General features: G+C 41.4%; 1 protein-coding gene across 6 annotated transcripts in view; it reads right to left on the minus strand.

Annotated features, from left to right (window-relative positions):
• The window catches only part of ST3GAL3 (ST3 beta-galactoside alpha-2,3-sialyltransferase 3), a 238,671-nt gene that overhangs the window by 91,417 nt on the left and 135,123 nt on the right, over positions 1 to 12,131 (minus strand). For all 6 annotated transcript variants that reach the window (XR_014297310.1, XM_082663768.1, XM_082663765.1 and 3 more), the window contains one exon: positions 8,101 to 8,143. Coding sequence is in view for 5 of the 6 variants with exons in the window: in XM_082663768.1 (XP_082519894.1) it covers positions 8,101 to 8,143 (43 nt within the window). In the remaining variant the exon portion in view is untranslated. The remainder of the gene's footprint in view (positions 1 to 8,100; positions 8,144 to 12,131) is intronic.

The following is a 12,131-nucleotide window of genomic DNA, read 5'->3' on the forward strand; positions in this document are numbered from 1 at the left end:
GATGTTCAGCAGCTTTTCATGTGCTTCTTGGCCATCTTTAGGTCTTCTTTGGAGCAATGTCTATTTAGGTCTTATGCCCATTTTTTGATTGGGTTGTTTGTCTTTTTAATATTGAGCTGCATGAGCTGTTTATATATTTTGGAGATTAATTCTTTGTCCGTTGATTCATTTGCAAATATCTTTTCCCATTCTGAGGGCTGTCTTTTCGTCTTGTTTGTAGTTTGCTTTGCAAAAGCTTTGAAGTTTCATTAGGTCCCATTTGTTTATTTTTGTTTTTATCTCCATTACTCTAGGAGGTGGATCAAAAAAGATTTTGCTGTGATTTATGTCAAAGAGTGTTCTTCCTATGTTTTCCTCTAAGAGTTTTATAGTGTCTGGTCTTACATTTAGGTCTCTAATCCATTTTGAGTTTATTTTTGTGTATGGTGTTAGGGAGTGTTCTAATTTCATTCTTTTACATGTAGCTGTCCAGTTTTCCCAGCACCACTTATTGAAGAGACTGTCTTTTCTCCATTGTATATCTTTGTCTCTGCTGTCATAGATTAGTTGACCATAGGTGCGTGGGTTTATCTCTGGGCTTTTTATCCTGTTCCATTGATCTATATTTCTGTTTTTGTGCCAGTACCATATTGTCTTGATGACTGTAGCTTTGTAGTATAGTCTGAAGTCAGGGAGTCTGACTCCACCAGCTCTGTTTTTTTCCCTCAAGATTGCTTTGGCTACTAGGGGTCTTTTGCATCTCCATACAAATTTTAAGACTTTTTGTTCTAGTTCTGTAAAAAATGCCATTGGTAATTTGATAGGGATTGCATTGAATCTGTAGATTGCTTTGGGTAGTAGAGTCATTTTCACAATATTGATTCTTCCAATCCAAGTACATGGTATATCTCTCCAACTGTTGGTATCATCTTTAATTTCTTTCATCAGTGTCTTATAGTTTTCTGCATACAGCTCTTTTGTCTCCCTAGGTAGGTTTATTCCTAGGTATTTTATTCTTTTTGTTGCAATGGTAAATGGGAATGTTTTCTTAATTTCTCTTTCAGATTTTTCATCATTAGCGTATAGGTATGCAACAGATTTCTGTGCATTAATTTTGCATCTGACAACTTTACCAAATTCATTGATTAGCTCTAGTAGTTTTCTGGTGGCACCTTTAGGAATCCCTACGTATAGTATCATGTCACCTGCAAACAGTGACAGTTTTACTTCTTCTTTTCCAATTTGGATTCTTTTTATTTCTTTTTCTTTTCTGATTGCCATGGCTAGGACTTCCAAAACTATGTTGAGTAATAGCAGCGAGAGTGGACATCCGTGTCTTGTTCCTGATCTTAGAGAAAATGCTTTCAGTTTTTCACCACTGAGAATGATGTTTGCTGTGGGTTTGTCTGTCGTATATGGCCTTTATTATGTTGAGGTAGGTTCCCTCTATGCCCACTTTCCAGAGAGTTTTTATAATAAGTGGGTGTTGAATTTTGTCAAAAGCTTCTTCTGCATCTATTGAGATGATCATATGGTTTTTATTCTTCAATTTGTTAATATGGTGTATCACATTGATTGATTTGCGTATATTGAAGAATCCTTGCATCCCTGGGATAAATCCCACTTGATCATGGTGTATGATCCTTTTAATGTGTTGTTGGATTCTGTTTGCTAATATTTTGCTGAGGAATTTTGCGTCTATGTTCATCAGTGATATTGGTCTGTCATTTTCTTTTTTTGTAGTATCTTTGTCTGGTTTTGGTATCAGGGTGATGGTGGCCTCATAGAATGAGTTTGGGAGTGTTCCTTCCATGCAATTTTTTGGAAGAGTTTGAGAAGGATGGGTGTTAGCTCTTCTCTCAATGTTTGTTCGAATTCACCTGTGAAGCCATCTGGTCCTGGACTTTTGTTTGTTGGAAGATTTTTAATCACAGTTTCAGTTTCATTACTTGTGATAGGTCTATTCATATTTTCTATTTCTCCTGGTTCAGTCTTGGAAGGTTATACCTTTCCAAGAATTTTCCATTCCTTCCAGGTTGTCCATTTTATTGGCATAGAGTTGCTTGTAGTAGTCTCTTAGGATGCTTTGTATTTCTGTGGTGTCTGTTGTAACTTCTCCTTTTTCTTTCGAATTTTATTGATTTGAGTCCTCTCCCTCTTTTTCTTGATGAGTCTGGCTAATGGTTTATCAATTTTGTTTATCTTCTCAAAGAACCAGATTTTACTTTTATTGATCTTTGCTACTGTTTTCTTTGTTTCTATTTCATTTATTTCTGCTCTGATCTTTATGATTTCTTTCCTTCTACTAACTTTGGGTTCTGTTGGTTCTTCTTTCTCTAGCTGTTTTAGGTGTAAGGTTAGATTGTTTATTTGAGATTTTTCTTTTTTCTTGAGGTAGGCTTGTATAGCTATAAACTTCCCTCTTAGAACTGCTATTGCTGCGTCCCATAGGTTTTGGATCGTCATGTTTTCATCGTCATTCATCTCTAGGTATTTTTTGATTTCCTCTTTGATTTCTTCAGTGATCTCTTGGTTATTTAGTAACATACTGTTTAGCCTTCATGTGTTTGTGTTTTTTACGTTTTTTTCCCTGTAATTGATTTCTAATCTCATAGCATTGTGGTCAGAAAAGATGCTTGATATGATTTCAATTTTCTTAAATTTATTGAGGCTTGATTTGTGACCCAAGATGTGATCTATCCTGGAGAATGTTCCGTGCGCACTTGAGAAGAAAGTGTAATCTGCTGTTTTCAGATGGAATGTCATATAAATATCAATTAAATCTATCTGCTCTATTGTGTCATTTAAAGCTTGTGTTTCCTTATTAATTTTCTGTTTGGATGATCTGTCCATTGGTGTAAGTGAGGTGTTAAAGTCCCCCACTATTATTGTGTTACTGTCGATTTCCTCTTTTATAGCTGTTAGCAGTAGCCTTACGTATTGAGGTGCTCCTATGTTGGGTGCATATATATGTATAATTTTTATATCTTCTTCTTGGATTGATCCCTTGATCATTATGTAGTGTCCTTCCTTGTCTCTTGTAACATTCTTTATTTTAAAGTCTATTTTATCTGATATGAGTATTGCTACTCCAGCTTTCTTTTGATTTCCATTTGCATGGAATATCTTTTTCCATCCCCTCACTTTCAGTCTGTATGTGTCCTAGGTCTGAAGTGGGTCTCTTGTAGACAGCATATCGATGGGTTTTATTTTTGTATCCATTCAGCGAGCCTGTGTCTTTTGGTTGGAGCATTTAATCCTTTCATGATTACGGTAATTATAGATATGTATGTTCCTATTACCATTTTCTTAATTGTTTTGGGTTTGTTTTTGTAGGTCCTTTTCTTCTCTTGTGTTTCCCATTTAGAGCAGTTCCTTTAGCATTTGTTGTAGAGCTGGCTTGGTGGTGCCGAAATCTCTTCGCTTTTGCTTGTTTGTAAAGCTTTTGATTTCTCCATTGAATCGGAATGAGATCCTTGCCGGGTAGAGTAATCTTTGTTGTAGGTTCTTCCCTTTTATCACTTTAAATATGTCATGCCACTCCCTTCTGGCTTGTAGAGTTTCTGCTGAAAAATCAGCTGTTAACCTTATGGAAGTTCCCTTGTATGTTATTTGTCGTTTTTCCCTTGCTGCTTTCAATAATTTTTCTTTGTCTTTAATTTTTGCCAATTTGATTACTATGCGGCTCGGCATGTTTCTCCTTGGGTTTATCCTGCCTGGGACTGTCTGCACTTCTTGGACTTGGGTGGCTATTTCCTTTCCCATGTTAGGGGAAGTTTTTGACTATAATCTCTTCAAATATTTTCTCGGGTTCTTTCTCTCTCTCTTCTCCTTCTGGGACCCCTATAATGCGATGTTGTTGCATTTAATGTTGTCCCAGAGGTCTCTTAGGCTGTCTTCATTTCTTTTCATTCTTTTCTCTTTATTCTGTTCCGCAGCAGTGAATACCACCATTTTGTCTTCCAGGTCACTTATCGGTTCTTCTGCCTCAGTTATTCTGCTATTGATTCCTTCTAGTGTAGTTTTCATTTCAGTTATTGTATTGTTCATCTTTGTTTGTTCTTTAATTCTTCTAGGTCTTTGTTAAACATTTCTTTCATATTCTCGATCTTTGCCTCTATTCCTTTTCCGAGGTCCTGGATCTTCTTCACTATCATTATTCTGTATTCTTTTTCTGGAAGGTTGCCTATCTCCACTTCATTTAGTTGTTTTTCTCGGGGTTTTATCTTGTTCCTTCATCTGGTACATAGTCCTCTGCCTTTTCATCTTGTTTATCTTTCTGTGAATGTGGTTTTTGTTCCACAGGCTGCAGAACTGTAGTTCTTGCTTCTGCTGTCTGCCCTCTGGTGGATGAGCCTAACTAAGAGGCTTGTGCAAGTTTCCTGATGGGGGGGACTGGTGGTGGGTAGAGCTGGCTGTTGCTCTGCTGGGCTGAGCTCAGTAAAACTTTAGTCTGCTTGTCTGCTGATGGGTGGAGCTGGGTTCCCTCCCTTTTGGTTGTTTGGTCTGAGGCGATCCAACACTGGAGCCTACCCGGGCTCTTTGGTGGGGCTAATGGTGGACTCTGGGAAGGCTGACGCCAGAGTGTACTCCCCTGAACTTTTGCTGCCAATGTCCTTGTCCCCACGGTGAGCCAAGCCAGCCCCCGCCTCTGCAGCAGACCCTTCAACACCAGCAGGTAGGTTTGGTTCAGTCTCCTATGGGTTCACCGCTCCTTCCCCTGAGTCCTGATGTGCACACTACTTTGTGTGTGCCCTCCAAGAATGGAGTCTCCATTTCCCCCAGTGCTGTCGAAATTCTGCAATCAAATCCCACTAGCCTTCAAAGTCTAATTCTCTAGGAATTCGTCCTCCCGTTGCCGGACCCCAGGTTCAGATGCCTGACGTGGGGCTCAGAACCTTCATTCCAGTGGGTGGACTTCTGTGGTATAAGTGTTCTCCAGTTTGTGAGTCACTCACCCAGCAGTTATGGGATTTGACGTTATTGTGATTGCGCCCCTCCTACCATCTCATTGTGGCTTCTCCTTTGTCTTTGGATATGGGGTATCTTTTATGGTGAGTTCCAGTGTCTCCCTGTCGATGATTGTTCAGCAGTTAGTTGTGATTCCGGTGCTCTCGCAGGAGGGAGTGAGAGCACGTCCTTCTACTCTGCCATCTTGAACCAATCTATCTAATTGCTTTATAAACTGTGTCTGGTAATTCCAAATTCAGAAGTCTTTGTGGGTACCCCTCTGTTGTCTGTTGTTCATGGTTCTCTCTAATGGAGTCTTGTTTTCTTATGTGCTTAGTAGTTTTTCCTGTGAGCTATTCATTCCCTTGAAAAGTTATCTGTGAGGAATTCATGTCTTCCTCCAGAGAGGGACTGCAATTGCTTCTGCCAGGAGCTTGGAGGCACTGCCAGTCTGGAAGACCTTGGACGGAGTTCATAGCTTGAAGTCCGTGGATCACCTGAGTGATGAAAGCCCTGGCTGTGAGTATCAAGCGTTTCTTTTTTATTGACTTACTGCCCTGATCTGCTCAGAGCTCTGGGAATGTTTCCTGCAGTCCTGATTTAGAGGTACAGGTTTAGTTCTAGTTTATCCTTAAGTTGAGTCCTTTGGGGTTCCAGTTCAATGCAGAAAGGATCAAAAGATGGAAAATGTGGAAGTTAGTAGACCTGGAGGCTAGAATGAGAAAGTCTTACACTGAATCAGAGTTTCAGAGGGGGAGTAGAGAGAGAATGGGGCAGAGGCAAAATTTAAAGAGATAATGGCTAAAAATTTTCCAGAACATATGAATTCATACACTATAGACGCTAAATTAATCCAATCAAGATAAACAAAGAGAAATTCCTACATTTGTATATTTACTCATAGAATGCTTTCTTTTATTCTTCATAAAAACCTTAGGAAATGGGTATTATTATCTACGTTTTTCATAAAGGAAAATTGTGATTCGGAGAGCCAAAATGAATTATCCAAGGTCATATAATTCTAAGCAGAAGGGGCAGAATTCAAATCCAGTTCTGTTCCAAGTTCAGGTCCTTTCCTGTACATCAGAAATAGAACACAACACAACAGAGAAAGACTTCATAAGGGGATATCTGAATATTGCTAAGGAATTACCTCCAAAACCCAGGATCCTTAACTTGGAAACTTCTCCCTGGAAGCAGGTAAAAACCTTTCCCATGTATCTGTGCTTTGTTCTGAAGATAGCATTGGATTAGAAAAGTTTTTACAGTAAGAGGCAGGAAAGTTCTAGCTTATACCTTAAATTGTGAGTTAAATATAATGAAGCCAAGCCAGTTTCACAGGCTAAAGACCAAGTTGACTCAAATGTTTTATGGAACTGGTCTGGTACACAAAAGAAAGCTATACAACAGCTTACTATGTACCACCCAACTGTCAGGTCAGCAGGGCAGGAGTGTCCTCTTAATTCCCCTCCTTACACTGCTGAAGACAGTTTAAATAGTATAGTTAACGTGTCCTGGATAACATGTCTTTTGTTCATCAATGTGATTCAACTTGGTAAATTACTACATCTCTTCTGTTCTGGAGGCATTTCACTTGCTTATAGCTTATGCTTGATTTGTTTTTTGCCCAGAGCACTAAATTAAGAATTTTCTAAGGAAGAAGCCTGTGGATTTCCAGCATAATCAAGCCCCATTCCCTAGATGTTAACATGTGACTGACATGTCTATACTAGCTTGGTATATAGAAGAAACTGTTCTTCCCTCATGGCTGCCTCCATGATGTATAAAAGCTGGGAGAATTACAACACCTGAACTCATAGTATGAGGCACCAGAGCCAAGAAGCCAGTTGCCAGGAAAAGGGGCTAGATGCCAGACAATTCAGTGGGAAAGCCAAATAACCCTGGGTTTGATGCCTCGTATGTAGGTGCAGCCGTCACTATCAGAAGCAGCTGTGGTCAAGGTCTCATGCAAGAGAGGAAAGAAAGAGACACAATTCTGATCTTTCACGTCTGTCTGGTACAGGACAGGGGCAGAGGTGTACAAAGATGACTAACCACAGAAAGGAGCCACAGGCAGTTCTGCAACCATTTCCTGCACATCCACCACGTGAGGGGTCCTGTGCAGGGCACGAATGCAGACTGGATAGAGCCCAATCTCCAGGAAACCCAGTCTAATGAGGGAAGCACACAGGCATCCACCTGTCATCCGTGCAGCCATGCAGCCATCCATGCAGCCATGAATTCAGTGTTTACTGAGCACCTAACAAACATATGGCAGCGCTGCCTAGGTGCTAGGGAGACCAAGAGGGCCAGGACAGGGAAGGACTCTGAAAGAATTAGATACCTATCTGAAAGCCTCCATAAATTCACCATTTCATTTCAATCCTTACAATGACCCTGTGAGGTAGATATACTGATGTCCTCATGTTACAGGTGAAAGTGAGGTTCAGAGTGGTTAAGTGGTCCGCCCCAAATCACAAAGAAAGTAAATGGCAATCTGGGATTTGAACCAAGCATGGCCTGGTTCCGAGCCTGTGCTCTTAATAAATTAATAACTATTACACAGTTAATTATAGTATAATGAGATAATGGGTGTCAGAGGTAGAAAATTCACAGGAAGCAGAGGAAGAGACAATTAAATCTGTATAGGAAGGAGGTGGACTTTAAGTTTTCCTAGTGGACATGCAAGGAAAGGGGATTTCAGACACAGATAAAAAACATATAGAAGAGTAGAAGGGAAAGGGAGGATCGACCTGTGGGAGAGAGACAGGAGTTAAAGCATGCAGGAAGCCTGAGCACAGAAGGCTTTGCCTGCCTGGCTGCAGAGCATCTTTGAAAGGCTTTGCAATGCCTCCTGCTGTGACTCCATCATCCTCCACTCTGCAGCAGAAGCCTTTCCTCCTTGTCCTTCAAACTCCTGGCAGGAGCTCCTTCTGTAACAAGCTTCCTGTGCCAGCCAAATCTAAGGCCTTATGTTTGCACCCACAATCTCATCCTCTCCAGGCCCCTGCAGACTGTAATGTGCTCTAAGCTTCAGCTGACAGACTGAGGACAGAGGCCCCAGGGATCCACCAAAAACCACAGGTGTGATGAGAGCTGGCCCTTGGAGGTTGGCCCCCAGCTCTCAGACCTCTCTACAACAGAGTCAAGGAACTGTCTCATTCTACTCACAGTTTAGAGTCCAACTTCAGGAGGAAGCCCAACCGATCATATTCTGAAAAAGAAAAACAAAGCAGAAAATGTCACTGGCGTCAAGCCACTACTGACACTAGTAGATTACACTCCCCAACCCAGACCCAGACCACAAGGGCGGGCAACTGCTTCCAGATCCAAACACATAAGCCGCAAGTAAATTTAAGTCACCAAACTCTTGCTGAACACCTGTCTTGTGAAGGACCAGGTTCAATGCCAGGTATTTCCCAGGCCTTATAGGCCAACCACTCCTATGCTGACATATAACTGTCCTCCTGTTCAAATGTGGTACTTGAAACTGAAATTTAGCCACTAAATGGGACCCTTGGAGAAGTAAGAGTGTCAGAAGTAACCTCTGCTTCCTCTAAGCTATAAGCTCTAAGATTTATGTTGAATCAGTCATGTTAACTATGGGGTAAAAATATGGTAGCAAGGGGTGCTCAAATCCATGGCAATGATCCTCTTCATGACAATCACAAAGAAGCGATAGACCTGATTTCATAAAGGACAGGAAATTTAAAATGAAATCTAAAAACAAATTGGTAATATGTTTGCAACAAATGATAAATCATTGATATTGTACTTAATTTCTCTATATCTTCCCTCATTCTAAAACAAAGTTGAAGCAGTTTTACAAAATTTTCTGAAGTACAAGATTTTTTTTTTTTTTTTTTGTGGTACGCGGGCCTCTCACTGTTGTGGCCTCTCCCGTTGCGGAGCACAGGCTCCAGACGCGCAGGCTCAGCAGCCGTGGCTCACGGGCCCAGCCACTCTGCGGCATGTGAGATCTTCCCGGACCGGGGCACGAACCCGTGTCCCCTGCATCGGCAGGCGGACTCTCAACCACTGCGCCACCAGGGAAGCCCTGAAGTACAAGATTTTTAAAAAGAAGAAATCTTTTTAAAAATCTTGTAGGCAAAGGGGAAATCAGCATAGGAAAAATAGTAAAAAGCAGCCAGGATAAGAATACCAAAAGTGGTTGTCCTAAGGTTTTACGTGCTTGCTGGAAGAGGATTATAGATATATCCCCAAGGTTTCTCACAGCTAAAACTAAAGGCAACGCACTGTTTTAATGGTTTACAGTGTCCATAATATAAACCAGGAGAATCCCAGCTCTTCCTTTTTTTTTTTTGATTTGCAATTTTATTTTATTTTATTTTTTTTATACAGCAGGTTCTTATTAGTTATCTATTTTATACATATTAGTGTATACATGTCAATCCCAATCTCCCAATTCATCCCACCCCCCTCCCCAACCCCCAGCTCTTCCTGATACTAAGAATTTAGGGAAGTTTCCTCTGTGTCCTCAAAAATATTTGTATAAAGAAATGACAGGAAGTGTCATAAGATTGTTTCATATAGCTTTATTCAATGATTGCAAAGTGTGTGTGTGTGTGTGTGTGTGTGTGTGTGTAAAGTAGCTGTGCCAAAATAAGGTGGTGTAGGAATGTAGTTAGTTGGCCTCGCTTAATCTGAGGGTAAAACCCAATACCAAGACCAAACAACTGTTTGGAAAAGGCCATGCAGCACAGCTTTCAAAGAACTCGGTCTTTAATAAACAATGAATGGCAAAAAGAGGGAAATTACACACACTGACAAGAACCTCACAGGAGCCACTCTGCAAGGCCAATTAAGGCCAGACTGCACACTTTCATAAGCAGCAGAGCTGCAGGGAGAGAATAATTCCTCTTCTTAAAACTGAAGACATAACAATTCCAACACACAACTCAACAGAAGGCTTGCTTCCTAAGAGAATATACTTGGGCAAGTGAAAGCCTTTCCTCAAAATAATTCTGGTTTTGCTCTAATTCAGATAAATGGATAACAGACTTTGCTTAACAGGAACTTATAAAAATCAATAAGGTTTCAATTTAAAAAATAAACTGAAAACAAAATTTGCCAAAAGAGTTAGTTTCAAAGTTGAATACTCTTTCAACAATCCTATCTTATCATTCCATGAAAAAGAAAACCTCATTAACTTGCCAACACCTGTTGCTTTTTCTCCAAGTGGCCATAGCCTTGGGGAAACTATCCTGTTACTCCTTCTCAGATCTGAGCTAAGACCCCCTTGGATATACAATGAATCCACATTTTGGCTGATTCCCTGCAGAGAGGCCAGAGAATATTTTCCCCTTGCTGCAAACTGAAACATCAGGGGCCAAGTAAGAACATAACATAAGCCAGGAAAGTGGGAGAATGTAATGCCCTCCTGCAGCAAATCACACAACTTATTTTAGTTGCACTAAAAACAAATCCTGTTGAAATGTCTTTTTCTCACCACATATTTTTGTATAGTAACCATGATTATATTTATGGGTTATTTTCCAATGGCATCTTAAGTTGTCTTTTACACACACACGTACACAAACACACTAACTGCACATTAAACACATAAGAATACTTTGTATCTCTAAATAAATTATGTCTCTCCCTTCCATGGCTCTTTTGGACTATTTTTTTCTCTTTTGTTAAGAAACAGGAGTACCAGGAATATTTCACTTTAGTCCTTAATTTAAGAAAAGGTAACTGCATGAGCCCAATGATGATAAATGGCAACTGACATTGGCTTCAGGTCACAGAGCCAAGAGGGAATGGAGTCCCTCCTGTCAAAGGGGGCAGCCTCCACCACCTCCAGCTAACTATGCCAGGCAGCAATGCAGTCCCAGCGTCGCCACATTTTCTGTTTTTATTTTTGCGGTACGCGGGCCTCCCACTGCTGTGGCCTCTCCCGTTGCGAAGCACAGGCTCCGGACGCGCAGGCCCAGCGGCCATGGCTCACGGGCCCAGCCGCTCCGTGGCATGTGGGATCCTCCCGGAGCGGGGCACGAACCCGCGTCCTCTGCATCGGCAGGCGGACTCTCAACCACTGCGCCACCGGGGAAGCTCCCACATCTTCTGTTTTTTTAAAGCCAGGAATCTAGATCTTAAATTCCAGAGGTTAAAATTCCTCTATTTGTAAATACTGGCAATAGATTCAAGAAAAAATGAAAGATTATGAGGATCACCCAAAGTATGTCCATGGACAGGATTCAGGCAGCAGGCTAACAGTTTGTAAACTCTGTCCTACACTGGCAGAGGGCTGGAGGCGTTTTTCTTTTGTGGCTGCATACTTAATAAATATTTGTTAACTGTTCTTATCAGGATTATTTGGTTACAGTGGTCATAAATCCAGCAGGACGCTAAGATGCTAAGACAGTTTCAGCCAAGCCTCTAGGATGATAAGTTTCAGACACTGAAGTGAGGTGCTAGACTAGGATGCAGATTTTCCAAGGAAATATCTGAAAACTTGTTACATCATTCTAAAAGCTCTCCCAACATCAAATATAAAAGTAACTGGTTGTGAGACATTAAGGGAGAGAGGACTTGAAGAATTTCTTTGGAGACAGCAGTGTTATGAACTCCACCTTCCTGCAGGGGAAAAATGGGTAGTACTTGGCTCTTACTCAAGCCTGGTGAGAAAAGCTTAACATGACCCTTAAAGAATGGGGAATACAGTGGACTGCCAGGTGTCTGAATTCTACCTGAGAAACATAAAGGACACAAGATGCACTGGCTGCAAAGGATAGAGCTGCATGGCAACTGGCCTGCACTCCCAGAATTTGTTGCAGAAAATGATGCATGAATAAGCTAGTTTGGGTTGTTTTAGGTCCTTTCCTAAAGATGTATCCAGCAGGCTGAAGGGTCCTCAGCAGACAGAATCAAGAGCAGACACCAGGAGTCCCAGGAGCTACAGAAGGAGTGAGTGACAAGGCTTTGGTGAGTGCATTGCCCATATCAGGAGACCTACAGAGGAGAGGTCCCCAGATGGAGGGGTCTCCAAAATGTCTACAAGAGAACCCCACAAGGGTCAGCTTTACACACTTGCCAGTTCAGGGAGTGCTGACACTATCTTGTGTCTTCTCTGCTCATTCCCTCTCCTTTCCCCACCAACTCCAGAGAGGTCCAAAACCGCAGCCAGCAACTGGGGGACGAGTGGAAGGAGGAGGACAAGCAGGGCACATCCCCTCCCT

Source organism: Grampus griseus (assembly GCF_964374135.1).
Source record: "Grampus griseus genome assembly, chromosome: 1".
NCBI classification, from domain to species: Eukaryota; Metazoa; Chordata; class Mammalia; order Artiodactyla; family Delphinidae; genus Grampus; species Grampus griseus.